The sequence below is a fragment of the Dicentrarchus labrax genome, unplaced genomic scaffold, assembly GCF_905237075.1.
Source record: "Dicentrarchus labrax unplaced genomic scaffold, dlabrax2021, whole genome shotgun sequence".
In the NCBI taxonomy this organism is placed as follows: Eukaryota; Metazoa; Chordata; class Actinopteri; family Moronidae; genus Dicentrarchus; species Dicentrarchus labrax.
Genome location: NW_026136704.1, coordinates 3,964,338 through 3,985,993, shown reverse-complemented (window position 1 = coordinate 3,985,993; position 21,656 = coordinate 3,964,338). Strand labels below are relative to the sequence as shown.

The 21,656-nt window shown below is 40.4% G+C and overlaps 1 protein-coding gene across 5 annotated transcripts in view; it reads right to left on the bottom strand.

Annotated features, from left to right (window-relative positions):
• The window catches only part of myo18ab (myosin XVIIIA b), a 160,162-nt gene that overhangs the window by 110,464 nt on the left and 28,042 nt on the right, over nt 1-21,656 (bottom strand). For 2 of the 5 annotated variants that reach the window (XM_051397912.1, XM_051397910.1), the window contains exons 3-6: nt 4,853-4,940; nt 3,407-3,513; nt 1,082-1,258; nt 668-878 (exon numbers count right to left, since the gene is read on the bottom strand). In XM_051397912.1, coding sequence (XP_051253872.1) covers nt 668-878; nt 1,082-1,258; nt 3,407-3,513; nt 4,853-4,940 — 583 coding nt within the window. Of the gene's footprint in view, nt 1-667; nt 879-1,081; nt 1,259-3,406; nt 3,514-4,852; nt 4,941-5,572; nt 5,639-7,446; nt 7,594-8,352; nt 8,416-9,811; nt 11,042-12,533; nt 12,569-12,955; nt 13,069-16,964; nt 17,149-21,656 lie in introns of those variants that run through there. The other 3 variants (XM_051397908.1, XM_051397909.1, XM_051397913.1) reach the window with 3 other exon arrangements.

The window sequence follows — 21,656 nt, the reverse complement described above, 5'->3', positions numbered from 1 at the left end:
AATGCACAACACATGCCTGTCACCTCAGCAGTATTGCTGCTACTCTGCATATACATCTGGTAATAAAATAATTTTTGAAATACACTCCTATTTAGCTGTTCCTGCTCATAAGCTAGAATAATATATATATAGCAAATGCATATGCTGCCCTCTTCTGGCATGCAGTGTCTACACCTAGTGGTGGCTGGAAACTCATTGGAAAATTTGAGTTGCAGAGTAGCAGGTTGAGTTAGCAATGTGAAGTCTGCAGCTATTTGTTTCCACAGAGAGTAGGAAATCCATGCCAGTAAGTATCATGAATGTATTAAAATGACTGGATACATTGGGGGCAGGCTCTGTTCATTCCTATGGAAGCTGCTCAGTGGCCAAGGAAGCCAAAAAAGTTTGACAAATTACCAGGATTTTCCGCCGGCTGAGCCTCTAACTAGCCTTCTGCTAACTTGAAGGAAGATTCAATTATTCACTTGTGCAAATCTTCTCGAGTTTTCAAATGTTATGAAATTCTGATAGTGAAACAAGTCATTTCGTCGGAGGTGTTGACGCTTAAAAATAATGTTTCCACTGTGTTTTGAAAGTCCTGCACAACTAAATGTCAGATATCTTCTACAGACTACTATCAGTCTATTGTATCTATTCATATATTTTTAAAACAACTCTGCAGGCTCACCTGAGAAGATTTTGCCAGTGCTCCCAGCGATGGAGACCAAGTACTGGACCAGGTGCTGGCAGTTGGTGGTCTTGCCGCTGCCAGACTTGCCCAGCAGCACGATGGACTGATCCTGCCGTGTGGTGAGCAGGTTGCGGTAGGCCGACTGAGCCACGGAGTAGATGTGAGGAGCCGAGTCCTCGCGCCGACAACCCTTGAACATATGCATCACCTAATGGGGGGAGGAAGAAAAGAAAGGGGAGAAGATGCACACAGCAGGGTGAGGAACACAAAAGAAGGGCAGACACGAAAACTGAGCCATTCAAATTAATAGCCACAACCACAGTTTTTCAATGTTTATGAATAACATATAATTCCAAAACCACAGCCAACCCAGTATATGCTGCTACAACAGTCATCTTGTCTACAGATTACCTTCTCAGAGTACATGGAGGGCGTGCTAAGGGGGTTGATGACGACCATGTTGGGTCCAGCATAGGTGTGAATGAGGTTGCCTCCGTAGCGCTGCCTCAGGGAGTGCATCACACTGGATTCATTCAGATAGAGCAGTGAGGCCAGGTCCTCTGATCGGTTGTAGGACGGAGGGTTGGCCTAAACAGAGAGAGACCACGATGATGCCATTCAACTAGCAACAGATAGATAGAGCTTCGAACCCCTGGACAGTTAGTTGAAACTGGAGCTAGTAGGTCAGTGATACCGTAAGATAAAACTCAAGCACTATCAAGCATGGAGGAATATTGACAGCTACTTGGAAAATAGGCAGATGGCTGACGTAAATAAATCAGAGGGCCTTTCTGATCACATACAGTGCTGTAAAAAAGGGTTAGGTTTCTGATTTCTTATTTTTTTTGCATATTTGTCACACTTAAATGTTTTAGATCATCAAACCAATTTTAATATTAGACAAAGATAACTAGAGTAAATATAAAATGCAGTTTTTAAATGATGATTTCATTTATTAAGGGAAAAAAGCTAATTTTAGACAAAGATAACCAGAGTAAATATAAAATGCAGTTTTTAAATGATGATTTCATTTATTAAGGGAAAAAAGCTATCCAAACCTACCTGGCCCAATGTGAAAAAGTAATTGCCCCCTAAACCTAAAAACTGGTTGTGCCACCCTCGGCAGTAACAACTGCAATCAAGCGTTTGCGATAACTGGCAATGAGTCTTTCACAGCATGAACAGCCTGTTTAAAGTCATGCCACAGCATCTCAATTGGATTTAAGTCCGGACTTTGACTAGGCCACTCCAAAACCTTCATTTTGTACTTTTTAAGTCATTCAGAGGTGGACCTGCCAGTGTGTTTCAGATCATTGTCCTGCTGCATAACCCAAGTGTGCTTGAACTTAAGGTTACGAACTGATGGTTGGACATTCTCCTTTGCCATTGCCAATACTGTTGTTGCTGTGCACCTGTCTGTCTGTCTCTCGCTCTCTCTCTCTCTCTCTGCCTCTCTCTCTCTCTCTCACCCCAACTGGTCGAGACAGACGACCACCCACCTAGAGCCGGAGGATCTGTCCTAGGTTTCTGCCTTTTAACAGGCAGTTTTTCCTTGCCCTCGTCGCAAAGGTCTTGCTCATGGTGGTACTGTTGGGTCTCTGTAATTAATGTTTTAAAGAGTTCGGTCTAGACCTGCTCTATTTGAAAAGTGTCCTGAGATAACTTCTGTTATGAATTGGAGCTATACAAATAAAATTGAATTGAATTGAATTGAATTCAGGATTTTCTGGTAGAGAGCAGAATTCATGGTTCCATTTATTACGGCAAGTCATCCGGGTCCTGAAGCCGCAAAGCAGCCCCAGACCATCACACTACCACCACCATGTTTGACTGTTGGTATGATGTTCTTTTTATGAAATGCTGCATTAGTTTAACGAGATGCACAGCTTCCAAAAAGTTCAGATTTTTCTCGTCAGTCCAGAATATTTTCCCAAAAGTCTTGGGGATCATCAAGATTACTTTTTCACATAGGGCCAGGTAGGTTTGGATAGCTTTTTTTCCTTAATAAATGAAATCATCATTTAAAAACAATTGCAATTTGTATTTACTCAGGTTATCTTTGTCTAATATTAAAATTGGTTTGATGATCTGAAACATTTAAGTGTGACAAATATGCAAACAAATAAGAAGTCAGGAAGGGGGCCAAATACTTTGAAGAACATTGAAGTGTGCCTATTAGCTATACAGTTCCTAAATCTGCCTGGTTGTCATAAGATTTTGAACAGGATTAGAATTGAATATTTAAAAATTCAAATGTTGTTTCTAGAGTTACTACGCACATGGGATTAGTTGACATTATAGAATATAAAATATAAAATAAATGAATGCAGAGGTCTCTACGAAGGTGGTCTTTTAGTTCTCTAAGGTGAGCAAGGTAAGCCTAGCATGCATCCCTTTTTTATTATTTGAATTTTTTTTATTTGATTGTGCCTGGGACAGAAAAAAACAATATTAAAACAAAGTATGAAACATTATCTACTTTTAAACATACACATTTTAGAATTAAATCGATAATACTAATACTGTTATATACTGTGATCCATGATGGACATTTTGTACTGTACATCCTCCACTGCCGTGATGGCATCGAAGTGAAAATGAAAAACTATAAACAATGTTCATGTTCGTGTTTAGTATCAAACTGGTACGAATGAACAGCGCGTATCAATTTGGACATATGAGCTGCTGATCTGGTTCAGATTCCTCCAGGTGCATTACCATTAATCATTTGTTTACCTTTTCTACATCGTCTTCATCCACATCCAGTGTTGTCCCATCATGCTCCAGTTTGATTCTCAACTTGCCCTCTGGCAGGGAGCCAGCCTCTGTTTTCACCACGGTGGCTGTGAGGAGAAACGACAGAAAACAAAGGATAGCTATAGGCCGGCTGCAAATGCTCAAACTCATCTGTTTATCTCAACTGCCTAATTAAACAGCTAAACTAATGAATGGAAATTTTTGGATTTTCTTAAAACTTAAGCTGCAAATGACCTAATGGATGGAACCAGAGCTTCTCAGGCCGCTTACATTGAGAAGAGACAACACAGATTTCAACAACCCAATATTCCACCCATGTCTAGCACTATGAAATGTTAAATAAATATGAACATTAGGGGTCTAACGGTACAACCTGTGCATGCACAACATACATTTTTGAGAGTTTTACATGGAAAGTTTTGCCAGCACACCAGTTCTTGTCTATCAGCTGTAGCATGCTAGTTGACTTACCCTCTAAGTAATATGCTGAATTTATTAGATCTGTATTTTCTATTATTGTGAATGTTTTCAAAAAGCATGCCTGGTTATAAAAAGCTACAATGCAACAGCAACAGACTAAATTACTAAAACCAAAAAAATGTTTTCAAGTCACAGCCTTAAGATATGTTGGACCACCCTGACACAATGTAAGGCTTTTATAGTTATGATTGTATATAAAGGGGTGGCTTAAATGAATATGACACAACTACAAAAAATTATTTTAAAAAGTAATCTTGCAGGCAGGGTTACATTTTTGATATCATCCTTGACCGGAGGAAAGTAGGATGGAGGGCCAGTAATGGCCCCTGGGCTGGCAGTTCACACCCCTGTGATTATAATGTATTATAACTATATACTGTGATCCTTGCAAATATGAATCTCTACACAAACAAAAAGATGACAGATTTGTAGTTTGTAGGTGCTATATCCAAAAACACTGCGCACAGGTGCTGGGTGGAAAAACTGTTGCATACGTGAAACTCTACAAAAACAATTTGTTAGGGCTGGAAAAATACTGACTTATTCCTACGGTTATTTACTAGCTATACCTGTTGATATGTTTGGTTTTATCGTTTACTGTGGCAGAAACCGATTTCAGTTGAGTGAGAGACACAATGCAATTCAGAAAATAAGATATATATGTACATATACACATATATATCGATATAGATATAAAAATATATGAATTCATTTAAATCTTATTATTTTTGTTATGACAGTTGCACTAAAAAGATTAAATGTAAGTAATTCAAATGGATTCATTAAAAAAAACGACTTTATTTACCAATTACTTTTTTAAAAACATAGTCAAATTTTTAACAGTGAAAGCAAAACTGCCAACAAAAAGGTTTGAAATGTCCTACGCTGGAATGTGTAGAAGGAGTGGTGCTGTATGTGCAAAAAAGCCAAGTAATCCCATCTCACCCAGGGAGAAGCCATCTTTGTGGACCAGCCAGACTTTCTCTGATCCATACCAGGCTTGCTCTGCTGCGATCTGCTCCTCTGTCTTCACCTGGGGGACAGAAGGGACAAGGAGAAAAATGAATAGACAGCAGGGACAAAGGCGTTACATTGGCCAAGCCACATCACCGGACCACTCATAGTAACACTGTGTCTTTGTGAAAACACCAGTGTTTCCAGTCCAACACCAGCACATGCTAAAAGGTTATGGAGGAAAGGTTGTCAAGATGATGACCATGCAGTGGTCTTACAGTCCACTGAGCACTGCATGCTCTTCAGGGTGGTGGATAACAATGTGTGTTTGTGGATGAGAAATTTCAAACCAGTCATTATAACAAGCCTCAGGGGTGTGTGAAGGGTGCTCAATGGCTAACCCTGATAACCAAAATGCCATGGATGAACACAAAGGGGACAAAGGTGAGGAAGGAACACAATAATAAACCAAAAATAATAAGCAAATAAACAAAGAAAAAGGGAGATATTTTTGGATGTAAAACCAAAAATAGCGCAAATAAGTCATAACTGTTTGTTTTAATGGGAAAAAATAACGAGACACACTGCAATACACACTGCATTTCACAAGCAAAGGGAGAGAGCACAACACGGCACAACACTCCACAGTGCAGGGGGATCATGGGATATGAGCTGGTGGTGAATTACACTCAGGCACAGTGCAAGCCAGACCTGGGATTGCTTAGCCGCAGCATGAGATGCCTGAAGGAGGGCCACAGGGTCCTCTTCCACTGATCCCTGGTGATTCGACCAGCATGAAGAGGTCAAAGGTCACAGTTATATATGAGCAACAAATGTTGGACAGACAAACATACAGACAAATAGATCAGCACACAGATAAATAGAATGTCATTGACACAGCTGTAGACCATTAATGCATCTGAACAAATGTTGTCATACTTATCCAGCACTCCTGTGAGAGAGAAATCAGGGTTACTCTGCGAGCATGATCATCTATGAAAGAGCAGTTGGATCCACTTAATATATTACACTTTTACTGCTGAAATGTTCAGATTCATGGAATAAAATGGTTGCATCACAACCATAAAAAGAGTTGGAGCACCTGAACGTAATAATTATCCACACAACACTCACACATGCAGGTATCCTGATGTACCGCTCCGTCATCATGCCAGTCTTTCATCCAAAAGACACAAAACCCATGCAGGTTGCTTCTATCAGCTTGATGGGTCATGAAAAGAAGCAGTTGGGTCATGCCAATGTGTTACAAATTGCAGCTTATGTTAATGAGGAAACATGCAAAGACCTAGCAAAAAGCTTCTGACTGAGTAATTCACACTTAATGGCTTCTGTACAAACACCAGCCACTGTTTAGAAAGAAGATTTTAGGGGTCAACAGCAGGTTTGGCTTTTGGTGAAGTAAAGAGTTCTCATTTTCATCTCTGTGTTTCCAGTACAAATACAAGTTCAGGACATTAAACCTCAACTACCATAAACACTAGCAAGAGCAATAGCAAAGGAGGAAACTGCTCGTCTAGCTCTGTCAAAAGTGAAAACATACATTTTCTAAAATCTCGATATCATTTTCTCAATGAATCAATTAGTTGTTTGGCCTATAAAATATCAGAAAATGGTGAAAAATATTTATCAGTTTTTCCCAAACCCGTAGGTGATGCCCTCAAATGTCTTGTTTTGTCCACCACCCAAAGATATTCAGTTTACAGTCATAGAGGACTAAAGAAAGCAGAAAATATTCCCATTTGAGAAGTTGAAATCAGAGAATTTGGATGTTTTTCCTTAAAACAATTCATTGCTAATCAAAATAGCTGGTGATTCAATTCAAAGTTAGACAACTAATTGATTAATCGTTGCAGCTCTAAAGTTAATTTATTTAAATAGTATTGTACCTTTTCACCTAAAAAGGTTATCACTAACACATCAATGCGTCAGCGTCAGGAGTTGTGGCTTTGTGTTACAGTAACTCCACCCATCAGAATACAGTCAAAAAATAGCTCCAATTCTAACTGCTCTTAAACCCACAATGTGTGGATTTTGCCCTTCTTTTTGGCACATTAGGTTACAAAATTCAAATAAAAGATCTCCAAGTTACTCATATGCATTTCCCCTGCTTAAACTAGGCTAAAAATGTCCTACATCTATCTTTGTACTGGATTAACAGAGATAAAATTAGTATCAATATTGCCAGCTTGTTCCTAGAGATTATTTTCAGACATTCTGTAAAATGTGCCAAATAATGCAAAAAGTCATTGTTTCCCATGAAAGAAATTCCTTTGCGGGACACAGACAGACATCAAATGTCGGCAAAAGTGTCGGAGACAAAATGTTCTACTATATTACAACCAGGTTAACAATAAAACATATCAATTAATGTTAAGCCTTTTAATCAATGCTAAAACAAATAATAAAACAATCCACATCTCATCCATTATATCAGATGTGGACACTGACTGAGTTGAATCTTATATCCTGTCAGCTTTTTGTATCGGTCGCAGCTTAACACAGACGTTGGAAATACTGCAGAAAAGGGAAATGGGGGGGAAAGTTAGAAGGATTCCGGGCCTTACACTCCGACAAGCCACACGAGTACAAATTCCAGCCAGGAGGCCCAGAGGAAGGCTGGACGGCTGCAGTACCTGAAGACAACCCTGGGGCTGCGGGGCCGCAGGGGCAGGGGCTTGGACAGAGGACGGAACACTGACTGCTGGCTCCAGCTTAACCACAAAGCAGCCACAGAGAGACAACGACAGCCAGCAAAAGCAGTGTGAGTAAGGCATGGAGAGAAGGGAGGATGGAGGAGGGGAAGAATGGGAGAAAGAACAAGAGAAAGTCAACATGGAACTTTGGATGAAGAAAATGCATGCACATGGAAACTTGACAGCACAATGGAAAAGTGAAAATGGCTTTGCAATGGAGTAAGCATGGGGTGAAAATGATTCCTATACACTGACAATGTTTTTTGAAAGTGCAGATCAGTTCACACAACTACAGTTATTGTTACTTGTTGACACATTAGTAAGATGTTAATTGAATGGGAATGTGCAATAAAGTGTGGATCCAGAGTGCTGTAAATTGAATAGCTTCAATCCTCAATAGATGGATATGGACTGAGCTCCATGTACTATCGACCACCAGGTGTGGAGAAATCACTGGAAAACACCTGGAAGGTGTTATGGCTAGTTTAAACTCAGGGCCTTCAGTATTTGAGTGTGTAGTAAACTTTCAAATGGGTCTACAAAAGCAAGCAATGGTAAAGAGTCCAAATATTTAACTGGGAAACTGAGATTCCCTTGAAAAAGACATTGCTGAATGGGTCTTACGTGGTTAAATATAGGTTAAATAATATTGCACTTTTCAAAAAGAGCCATAGTTAACAGAGAAGTTAGAGGCTAATAAGTAAGTAGGTAAGCAGGTAAAGACAAAGCCCAAGACAAGACATCAATAATACACAGATTGGCAGCAGGGTGATTTACAGGGGCATTGAAGATCCTCATCAGACGTCTCTGAGCCTCCTCAGTGGGACTGAGCGGTGCCTCCTACAGGTCAAAGCAGCAACACATTTACACTAAGCCCACTGATACAGATATAGCAAAGCCCATGACCACACACACACACACACACACACACACACACACACACACACACACACAGCTGTCATCAACATTAAGAGCAGTTGGGGTTATTGTGGAATCTGATTTGAAAAGACCATGTTAGCAGTAAATACAGAGTGAATGTTCAAAGGTGGTTCAACTACCATACACAAGAACACACACACACACACACACACACACACACACACACACACACACACACACACACACACACACACACACACACACGCTACAACTACAACTCTCAGGTTAAAAGACGAATATTTGCAAGACACAAGTTGCAACAAACCAAGCTGAGCAAGTGAATGAACAGAGTGAGCAGAAATCTCAGTTAAATCAACGCACAACAATTGCTGTTCTTAGGTCATTCGGTAGGTTGGGCAAAACCCTGATCCTAATGAAACTCACATATTTATTATGCCAATGAGTACAATGTAGAAGTCGAAGGCTTGTCATAAAGATTTGTCATACAAATTCAATGAGAGTCTACAAAAAACTGTTTTTTTTGCAACCACATCTGTAATCTGTCAGTCTGGGAGAGTTGTGCTGTTCACGTTTTTTCCTTGTTCCTCTCAAAGAATGCAGCACTGCAGTAATTGGCTCTACATGAGTCTCCTGTTATTGACTAGACAAGCTAAACTACTGAAGTTCCTCGTTTGGAGCAGTCTCTGGTGGGACTCTGCCTTTGTAAACCAGGCTTATGAGCAGCTTTCTGCTATGTGATATCTCATAGGTGAAAACAAGTAGTAACTGTCCCTGTCTTGATGATAAACACTGCCACAGAAGGGGGTTTAAGGCTCATAAATCTCATGAAGAGCAAGCTTTTCCTAAAATCTGCAAAACCACAAAAACCTCTGTCGTTTCTAACAAATAAACAGCTGGCTATTTTCACAGCAAAACCAAGTTTGTGAGGAGGAAATTAAGGGTTAGTGACTCAAAGGTCACCAGAATGGGAAATTGTGGTCAGAATGTAAACACATACTTCCTACTCCCTCAGCAACTACTGTTGAGGTGCCTTGGAGCAAAGCAGTACAAGAGAATAGTTGCTCATAAACTAAAGACAAGTTGTATTGCCAGCTAAAGCCCCACTGTTAACCAATCGACCATCCAACTTTGACTTTGGTCCTACCAACTGTGGCTCAAAACAAAAACAATGGCTTACAATGGCTATCAAGTGACTGTAGAAGTGTGCAACACTGAGGTTACACATACGTGGCATCCGTCTGTGGTATTTATTTTGAACATGCATTTCAAATGGCCATGCATTTTCCACACCAATGTCCCAAATGTCGACCAGACATGCAAAGTGTGGACATTGTACCTCTTGCTGACTGACAGCAGGTTGCTGAATGGGAATGACTCCTGGAGGGGGAGACACTGGACCACGATTGGGGCGGGGGGGAGCAGGGCTCACAGAAGTTGCAAGTGGAGAGGATTTAGGAGCTGGGATTGAACGTGATGGAGGAGAGAGGGAAAAGGATTTTTGGGCCACTGATGTGGTAGAAGGAAGTTTTGCAGGGGTGGGTTTGGCAGACGCAGCCGGTTTGGGTGCAGGTATGAAACCAGGAGGTGGGGACAAGGGCAGGGGCTTGGGTCCTGGGATAAAGCCAACAACCGGTGGGAGCGATGTAGGTCTGGAATGAGACGATTTGGAAGAAGCTGATGCAGAACACTCAGAAGCCATGCTGGTTGAGTTTACAGCAACCACAGGAGATTTGACTTCCTGTATAACTGGACCAGAGCTTGTCGGTTTGTGATTGACCTCTTGTGGTTTTAGGATGGTTTTATCCTCTTTCTTTTCCTCTGGCTCAACTTTATCCTCTTTCTTCTCATTTTTCTTCTCTAACTCCATTTTTTCTGGACGTTCATCCTTGCGTATTCGTGGGCGGGCTTCCCTCGTCCTGCCTCTGACCATCAAGTTTGTTAAGCCTCGCGAAATGTCATCTTTCTCTTCTGTTTTGATGACGTCGTGTTTAAAGGAGAACCCTGACACCGCTGGGGTCTTAGACACTGAAGGTGCTGGCACTGCTTTAACTGGTTCTGCAGCAGGTTTGGCTGCTTCCAGAGCTTTGTCTGATGGTTGTGTTGGCACGGCGGCCTCGTCCTCTTCTGTGGGCAGGACCTTCCTGACGACACGACGTACCACCTTTACTACTTTCTTCCGTGTCAGACCCTGGTCATCTGTAGTATCCATGTGGTTATTGCTGGTGCCTGGAACTTTGATATTACCTTTAGCTGTACCATTAACCACGCTTTTGCCCATATCTCCATTTTGCTCTTGCACACTGTTCATTACTGGCTCTGGGCTCAGAGCAGCTTGTGGTCGTTCAGGACTCCTAAACTGCTCTGCTGACTTTGATGGAGGCTCAGGGCTTTTGAAGCGCTCTGGCACTTTAACAGGTATCCTGACTTTAGGCGGGGAGGGACTCCTGAACCGGGCTGCTGACTCCGTAGGGAAAACTGGTGGGGGACTTTTTGCCCGGAATAACCCCCTGCCAGGGTCTAGAGCTGGCACTGACTTGGCCCGGCTGGGCTGCCCATCACTGTCTGGCTACTCATGGAGAGGAAAGAGAGGAGGTATAAGGACATGAATAATGAAGGAAAATCCAAGCATCATGTCTTTATGCTAACAGCAATCTAAATACTGGTATGTTACATTGAGCTGAATGTATCTGAAGTCATTATATACAACCCTAAACCCAACAGACAGGCCTATTATCAATGCAACATTGATCAAATATTTTGCTTTATTAATAAAAGCTGGCGACCAGTTCTGGTATCAGATACCTTTATGGGTATCACTCACACAACTCAACGAGACAGACAACATTTAATCCAGAACTACAAAAAACCTCTGTTCAGAGGAGGACTGAACAGCCAGCTGCTTACTACATGCCTCACTGGAAGAAGATGAACTGAAAATCCTAAATAGGTATTTTTGAGTAGGGTTTGCAGGGCACTTAAGATGCTATAAAGAAGTATCTAGGAGAATGCTCAGCTGCTTACAGTATGCTGCTAACTGCAGAAGATATTCTTCTTTATTAATTGGCTAAGGGGTCTTCAGTCATATCTTTATCCAGACAGGGTTAATGCTCTTTTGGAGAGGCTTGGAGGCCTGGTTCCCTAGGTGATTTTGACTGTTTAAAATGCTTAATATAGTTTTACTTATTTCATATCCTCAAAGTTAATTCATTGCATTTTGGGGCAGCCATTAAGCCAGTGGTTCCCAACCTTTTTTTGTAAGACGTACCCCCACAGTCCAGTATGAACTCAAGTACCCCTTCATGAACACCACCAGTTATCCTACAAATATCTTCATTTGAAATCATTTCAGACTGAAGGCTATTTAATTATTAATCATCTAAAAGTAGATACAATAGTACATATTACAATCTTTTCAACTGTCAATGTCTAGTTCGGTTGGCAATCGTACAACAGATTGCTTGGCAAAAGCTGAACAACAATTCTTTCATTACTTTTATTGATCCTTTACAGTTTATCCTTTACTTTCAGCTATTTATTTCAATTATTTATTCATTACATTTGCTTGCAAACTAGTTCAACTGCAATAACATCTAAATACATTGTTATAGTTGACTAGGACTAGGTAGTTGGATATGTGGATTTTTTTTAATCAATTCATTTTTTTTAATTAGTTGAGTTACTCTACAATCTCTCCACGTACCCCCTGCGGTACAATCACCACTGGTTGGGAATCACTGCATTAAGCTAATTATCATATCTCATGAACTTGCTCCTACTTATGTACTGGTGGAGTTCATCATTTATAACAAGTTGGTGTATACAAAGAGGGTTTTTCTGAAGCTACTACAAGCACAAATACTACAAACACTAGTTCAAGCAAACCCCACAGAAAAAAGTGAGAGGTTTGTGAGTGTTTTGCCAGGTCTGATCTAAATGATAACATGTGTGATATCAGCTTTCAATTCGTCAAGTTCTATCTAAAAATACACATGGCTGAGGACCAGTATGTACCCAAGTGAAAACTCTAGTAAAGGATAACACATATAATATTTACTTACACTTTTGCTGCCTGGCTTGTTCTCTTCTTTGATCTAAATGTGTTGATATAAAAAAGGAGTTCAAAACCTTGGGACTACATAAAGCTGGTCTCTATCACACCGTGCAAACCTCAAAACATGCTGCTTTTGAAAAGTAATTTTTAAAAAAGATTATTTTTGGACTTCAAAGACCTCATTATTAACACTTGTCTTACTATTTCAAGAACAAAAAAAGTGTCCAGCAAATGGCATATGTGGCACAAAGTCACAGCAAATGGGTTAAGTACTATAAATATGAGTGAAAGCCATCAAATTCTTAGTGTGATGCAGGCAAAGGCCACACATAGATAAAAAGATACATGTTAATAACTAGTGAAAAAACACTGTAACACCATGCAGAGTGAAAAAGATTGCTTTATGAAATGTCCAAATGACACTTCCCTTTTGCTCCCAGAAGGAAAAGCGAGATGAGAATGCCATGTTGGCTGCTCTGCTGTCATGGGCTGTGATGGATGAGATGAGAGCAGGAGGAGGAGGAGGAGGAGGAGGAGGAGAGCTAGGACAGGAAGAAATGGTGAAAATACACAGAGATGGATGAATAGGAATGAAGACCTTCAGGCTTCAGAGTTCATTAAGTTTCAATGTAGGCAGAGCCACATGTGGATGGTAAGGCAATGGATAGGGTAGAGGATGAACAAGAGCAGGTTTAGAAAAATGAAAACAGAAATTGCAAGTACACCACACTCAAAAGGAATCAAAGAATAACATCCTACTAAAACCTAATAGCATAAAAGCATTCTAAGGAGTCAATCTTGACCCTGGTATTTAAAATCCCTCAGAGGGTTATGCATACTCGTGGCCATGGCTCCAGACCAACAACATCCCATCATACTCTGATTCATTTTTGAGCTTCAGGTTGGGAGATATGATGATATATATAGTAAGACAATATAAAGTTGTTTACTGACAGATTTTGCCATATCTCTGCCTGTTGGTGGTATATAGACTATAGTGTTTATAGATCAATGTGAATAAATACTTTGACTTGTCTGGATTTGCCATTCATTTGCAAATTATTTTCACAATTGATTGATGAGTTGTTTAGTCTAGAAAATGTCAGGAAATCGTGCAAAATGCTCATCACGGAGACAAGTGACGTCTTCAAATTTTTTGTCCAACCAACAGTCCAAAACTCTTCACATTTACTATCACAAAGGACAAACAAAAGCAGAGAATCTTTACATTTAAGAAGCTGGTACCAGAAAATGTTGGTAAATATTTGCTTGAAAATTCCACTAGAAGCTTATTAGTCTTTACATGTAATTCATTCATAAAAATACTCTATCTGTAACAGCTTACTGTGTACTTTATGGTCGACTATATTACCATCAATATGAGAATATAAAGTTGGATATGCTGAGGATTTGATCCATATCACCACTACTATCTGAGCTGCATTGTGAGTAACGCAAATTCAAGCTGACTACAGCCTCCTTTTCTCAGTCTGGAAGTAAACTACAAACTTTACCTTTAAACTCTAAAGGGGGAGAGTGTTTCATGTTCATAATGTATATTTTATGTAAACTATCATGTGTATGCTTTATAGAATGAAAGTGATTAGTCCTACCTCAGTTTTTACCTCATTGTTGGTAGCAAAAGAATTTACCAAAATCTAAAATGGGCAATGTACAAACAAACAGGTAAAAAAATGTTAGTCTATGGCTCTGTTTGAAAGTTATGCTGAAAATCCAAGGGTTGAATTTATCTATTTCACTTGTTATCAGCTTTTATGGGCTGGAGGTCTTAAGCTTGATAAGATGAGAATCAACAACCCTAATGCCCCTGCATAACAACTTTTACTGTGTATGGGACAGTGTCCAGGTCTGGCTCATGGTTAGTGGCTTTTATCAGTAGTCACAGAATTAGCACTCTGACTAACGGTCTTATTTTTGGATTAGACAGTGGTACTGTCCCACATTACTCCCTCAGAGAAAGGCCAACGAGGCCAATAAAACCGGCATAGGCCTATAGCGGGTGCTAAAGTCATACTGTATCACACATCAGAAACATCTTTTTTTTTATTCTACGCTGTACACATAACCAAGACTTAACAATCTGACACCAACTTCATCAAGTTGAGTCATCCTTAATTAATCCCCGTAAGAAAATTCATTCTCTGCATTCGACTCATCCGAAGAAGCCATGGCCACAGAGCCCAGGGACCAACTCCAGACCTGAACCGGACCTTGGTCAGGGGGCACTGACTGGACAATTAACCTAACATACTATCAAACAGTAACTATCAAACCAAACCATCTTAAGTTGTCCTGGGAAAACACTGAATGTAAGAACATTTCATAATGCAGTTGTTTCAAAATGTCCATTTCCATTTCTAGACAGAAACTTGCTTGGAATTTTTTCTTATTAGTTTCAACTCAATTGAACTCATAAATAAACTTGCTTGAATATGAAGACACATGTGAAACACACACATACATATATACACACACATATACTAGTGCTGTCAGTTAAACGCGTTATTAACGGGGTTAACGCAAACCCATTTTAACGGCGTCAATTTTTTTTATCGCAAAATTAACGTTCTTTTTGACCTAGCACACTTTGTAGTTTTTTTCACATGCTGTTGCAACAACTAGTAACGTTAGAAAAACTACAACACCACACCGGATCTAGCTAGACCGGAAACAAAACAACAGGCACGCCGCACACACTTGTCTAAGAGTAGTAGACGTTACGTTTTGAGCGGATGGCGAGCGTGAGACGCCGAAATGGATGCCAATAATAGAATTCTCCTCCCCCTCGTCAAAGCCAGGCGACAATGGATGATTTTTCAATAAAAACAACATTTGCACAAAGCAAGCCGATCCACTTTTCCATGGTGATAAAAACATTAAAATGAGAAAAAAAATAATGGGACAAAAATAAATCAAGGGACATTTAGAATAGATAAAAATGTGCGATTATTTGCGAGTTAACTATGACATTAATGTGATTAATCGTGATTAAATATTTTAATCGTTTTACAGCACTAATACATACACATAGATATACATAAAAACACTGCAATCGTTACTATTAAACAGAAAAGACATTCTTTATAACTATCTACACATAAAGCCAAAAAGCAGGGACATGACCACAGAAGGGATACTGTTATAGCACAGTGACAATGTATGTCACACAATCTCTAGTTTAGGAAGTTCCCGTGTGGTATGAGCACTGACTCATTAATCACATCACCTTACAAGAAAGAACTACACAACTACACACACAAACTGTATACATAAAAGCTGAGTAAATATTTAACAAAGACAACACTCCAAAAGCATGTCTGAAGTGTATCTACACACAACAGATCATATACTCATGATATGTTCCATCAGGCTACCACACTAGGAGAAGAACTTTAACAGAATTTATAATATCTTAAATTCAGTCTTTTATTACCAGAATAACGCCTTGTGTTTTATTCATTTACAGAGCAGGAGAGAAAAACTTTAGGTGCCAGTTTTGAGAGGATTTTATCTAGATTTGATTCTACATGAGCATTAACATGGACTTCTGTTCTTCTGAATTAGGGTCTACAATATGGCCTGGGTTTACAATTTGTACTGGAAGCAATTGTAGTAGTAGTAGACTACTAATATCTAGGTTGGAAGTCTGATCTACCTAACCAAACCAAAAATGCATGAATTCATTTTCAAAAAGCAGGCCCAATCTGAAGTCAGACCCAGTCCAAATAAAGCCACGGATAAACAGACCTGATCTGGAATGTGGTCGACCTGAACAGACCCAAATGCAGAGGGAACAGTCACAGTGGCAGCAGCATGATGCTCCACCACAGTCAAACAGAGCAGCAACACATGCCATGTTTCATGATGATGCACCATGTGATCAGAGCTAATAGAGCACCCACTTGGATCCACTCTAGCATTGTTGGTACAGACAAATGATTTGGACCTGGTCTGACCTGGGTCCCAGGTTTGGTTTCAGATAATGGCCAGATAAAGTCTAAACGTGATGAACTGAAAGAAACCAAACCCTAAAATGTCACATTTCAAAAGTCAAACTCACCTAATAACATGTTTAATATCAACTGAAAAGCAGTGTCAAAACATGAAAGTGCACTAAACCTCCGTCCCACTACATTTCCCACCAGTTCATACCCAACTCAACCTATACGTGGACCACTTCTTCAAACTGGCCAAACTGACGTTCAATACAATCTTAAGTTCTACCACTCTGAATGACTAACATCTGAGTAGGAAAAGGTGAAAATTCCCAATCACAGAAAAAATTTCAGTCTGGAAACCATTCATGCTGCCCCCCTCAGCTAACTCTAGTCTATAAATAGTGCCACCGGCTGCAGTGGCTAGAGCTTATCGAAGATTTTCCACTAAAGATCCCAAAAAAGTGATCAAATTGTTCTACCTGTCAGTGAAGCAATTCCACAACTCCTGTATCCAAATAGTCCCTGCAAGTCACCGATCAAATCAAAAACCGGCTGAAGTTGAGGAGATCTAAGTGAGCGGCTAAAGAGACAGACTGGAGAGTGAAACAGCAAAGCAGAGGAGAGGGGGAGCGCTCTGATAGGCCGGCTATTCCTGACCGTGGACAGACAAGAGATGTGGGGACAGCTGTTGTGATATGAGGGTGTAGAGAGGTGGTAAAAATAGGGGGCTCTGCCATGAACTCCCCCACACCACCTCCGCAGTCCAATCAGCAGCCACGTTGTTCAACCACACACTGCTGCAGTTGCTGTCATCTCAGCTGCTTGTGTGTGTGCGCACATGTGTGTGTGTGTGTGTGTAAGGAAACACAGCTAAGGGTCTGGTAATGTAATTGAGAACACACAGGGTCCAAATGCTTATCTAGTGGGTAAGCAAAACTAAAATGTAGGACAGTGAAGTTGACATCATGGTGCATTCAGGGTAGCCTTTGGGGGGGGCACACTGGCACTTGTGTGGTTATGGAGCTGATGCTAGAGATGCTACTTCAGTAAACAACCAAAGAAAAAACGTTATTATTATTATTTGAATCTGTGAAATGTCTTCAGACCAAACTTCAAAACGGTCCTCCACAAACTAATGGGCGACGTCATGATAGGTTACCACAACTACAAAAACAATCCAATTAAATGAAGCCATTCTTTTTTAACAGCCATGCTAACATCATCATGCTAACATGTTCACAATCATCTTAGTTTAGTTTGTAAAACGCTGACAGTTGCTTATTAGCACTAATTGCATGGTAAAGCTGAGGCTAAAGGAATCATTAGTTATGCAGGTATTTGGTCATAAACCAATATAATGGACAAAGTGAAATTCTGACCTATGATGGCACTAGATGAACAGTTAGAGGATCAGTTAGGGGATTACTTATTAGATAGTATTATTAAGGAGGACGTGTATGTACTAAGTTTAATGGCAGGTCATGTAGTAGTAGTAGTTGGGCGGCTGTGGCTCAGAGGCAGAGCGGGTCGTCCACTAAGGCTGTTGGTTCGATCCCCGGCTCCTCCTGTCACATGTCGAAGTATCCTTGAGCAAGATACTGAACCCCGAATTGCTCCTGATGCCGTGCATCGGTGTGTGAATGTGTATGAATGAGTTAGTTTCTGTTTGATGGACTTTGCCATCACTGAGTGAATGTGTGTGAAAGGGTGAATGTGGCACGTAGTGTAAAAGTGCTTTGAGTGGTCAGAAGACTAGAAAGGTGCTATACAAGTACAGGTCCATTTACCATAGCAGTTCAGTGACTAACATGCCTTCTCTAGAGCTAGTGTGGCTAAAAAGTAACCAACAAAATTTTCCATATCCCAAGATAAAGTTTTCAAATGTCTTGTTTGACCTGACAAACAGTCCACAACCCCATGACAAATATTCAATTTACAATAATATCAAACTGAAAAGCAGCAAATCCTCACAATTGAGAAGCTGGAAGCAGTCACTTTTGCTTGATAATATGACCAAAAAAGTTGGCACACTGGGACAAACTGACAAAGGATGCAAAGGAACAACATGGACAGGACAGTATGGCAGTGGTGGTGGAGATTTATTGAAACTTAATGCATTACTTTTATGCTGCATTAAATGTAAGAATAAGTGGCAGACAGCGTTTCATCAATTCTTCCTGACTGCCAGAGGCCATGCTCAACTTGGATGTTATCTATCTCACACAGCACATGTGACCTGGGTTGATGAAGGGCAGCCACGCCTACGTAAACTCACGTTATCATGAAAGATGTCCCTACAGAATCTTCTCGCCAAGACTTGACATGGCAAATTCTGGCGGTCATCCAGAATTCATAGAACCGTAGTTATACCATACATAGCCCCCTTTTACATGGTACCTCATGGTTGCCCATAGCAAGGCAAACTAATGTGTTCTTTTGATCAATAGGCTGCACTATTACAGTCTTCTAAGATGGTGACTAAGAATTTACATCAGATGATTTATCACAGCCTGAAGTTACAGTAGAGTAGCTCAGCAGCCTTGTTAGCTAGCTGGATAGCTACTGCCAAAAAGACATTAAACTGGTAGCACCATTCAACAGTGAGGAGAGAGTTCAGCTGCTGCTCAGTATTGTAACTGAAAATACATCTAACAAACTTGGAGCTTTGCTTGTTCCCGAATATCTGCACCAACTACAGTTGTGACACTCCATCCTGGTAACATACCTTTGCATTCCGTCCGATCATCATTTTGCACTGCAATCCCACGTGTGGTGGCGCGGCTATCGGAACCCCAAATCCAACCAAAAACCTTCTCCCCCCTGTTTCATCAACTCTGCTCTGTCTCTGCTCTTCCAACCATCTGTTTCAGTAAACACACAGGACAATAACGTTCTTTGGGTCTAGATTTGAATGTGTTGTGTTGCAAGCTGCATTGCCTTCCTGTTTGAAACTGTGCTGTGTAGCAGAGAGGAGGAAGTCTAAGCATATGAAGGAAGGCAGTGCAAAGAAAAGCAGAAGTAGTGTGACATGTTACCAGAAATAATACACAGGCTTCCCTCGCTGCCGGCAATAAATGAAAAATCTTTTTTCTTGTGATGCTGCCCCTCAAAACTCAACTACCTGTAAAAATTTGTTTCTTTCCAGTTGAATGAAAACCTCCCAGTCAAGTACAGTCTCCTATTAGTAAAGAGAGCTGTATTACACGGAAAAACAGCAATCAATAGCAGGACTAAAGCTGTCTGTGCGCTTTTGAAAGTGAGGGGTCGCGCTGTTTCCCAGCATTGGACGCTTTATGCATGTTGAACAACAAAAGGCTACACCCTACTACAACCCTACCTTGCTGTACTTGATTGGACGCTTTCTGCTCTGGGATTTCAAACCTGACCAACATGGCGACTTGTATGGAAAAGTTCTCTTATATTACGAAAATAATGTGAGAAATACCTGATGCAGTTGGTGAATCGGTCTTAATTTTACGTCGACAAGGTTTAATCTAAAAACTTTTGGTGAGTTTCCGGAGGCGGCAATTAGCACTTGCAGACCCCATTGATTTGCATGAAGCAGCCTAGATTAGGGCTGGGCGATATGGACCAAAAGTCATATCCCGATATAAGAGTTGGAGAATAATCCAATTCTGTAGAATGGTCCACTATCAAACACAGACTTTTTGGCTTGTTGCCGGGGGTTGGAAAGCCAATCAATCACCCCTCCACTGGTGAGTAGATGTGTAGGGAAAATTGCCACAGACACCATATTTACAAACTATGTATACTGTAAAATAATGATAGAGAGCAGGACTGTGTGACTGTGTAATTCAAATCTTAATAAAAATAAATAAATAAATAAATAAATAAATAAATATATATATATAGGCGCTTAAAGTAATTAAGCTAATCCTTAAAGACCCGCTCCACCCGCCCCGCCAATCATTTCTTGACCCGCGCATCACTAACCCACATAAAAAAATACATCCCAGCAGATATCAACCACTTGGGTATCTGCTGCAGCTCCATTTCTTTACAATCACCTCCACTTCTAAACCACAAGATGGAGCCAGAGGACTAGGAACAGCTCCACATGCTTTTGGTATCCTGCAACCACACAAAGCCTCCATTATTTCCCAGATGCTGCAATGATATTCTCGGGAGGGAACGGCAAAGTGATTTTGATGTGCAAATAAATTGAAATGAATGGAGTGACAGCTTTAGTTCAGCTGACGGGGGGGGGTGTACAGGCTGGGCTGTCTTGGGAAATAGAGCGCAGCTTAAAGAAGAGGGTGGGGTAGGAATGGTGAGGAGAGAAATGCAGTGATGTAACAGTGTGTTCAAGAGTGACAACAACTATTATGAATGGCAAAGTAGTATGTCACATGTACAAGGGGCGGCTGTAAAGTCAGCTGAGTGGCACACAACAATTCCTGTTCCGACTTTACCAAGTTTCATGTGTGAAAACGTCATATTAGAATAATCTCCAGGTTCTTCAATAACACAGAGAAAGTAGGGTGTAAGAAAATATCAATACACATGAGTATCGCAATATTTTGCTTTATGATAATGTATCACTTCTTAAAAACACTACTGATGTGTTTTAACTTCCAACCACTAAATAGCAGTGCTGTAAACTGAGAGCTATTATGTTGGATGTTACAGGGGCTGTGATAAATACAAATGCAGATCATACTGCCTACAGAATCACAAAATATGGCAATATATTGAATCATAACCCCTGTATCATGATATGTATTGTCCATGTATCACCAGATTCTAGCCAATACACAGCCCTAAAAGAAAGTGATCAAACAGCTAATCTGCTGTGTAATACAGTGCAGTCGCACTGTAGAGTAGGAGAACAGAAGTTCTACAGCTAGTGCCAAATAAATAGGTAAAGTGGTGAAAATATTCTTAATAAAGCAGACTTAAACTGATGTAGATTTATTTTTAGGTGGGCCATCAAATCTAATCTATCATAAAATGGTTATTTGCTGTCCACGTCCAAAGAGTTTTCAGAGTTTTGTATTTTTACGTTTTTATTTGTTTCTCTATTAGTTTGTTTCCCTTTATTATAATGGGGGTATTTGTCAGGGGCAAGATTGAAGGAGTTCAGAATAGTTGTTACAATACAAACACATTGACTCAGTCTCAATAAACATATGCACCTCATGCTTGTTGTG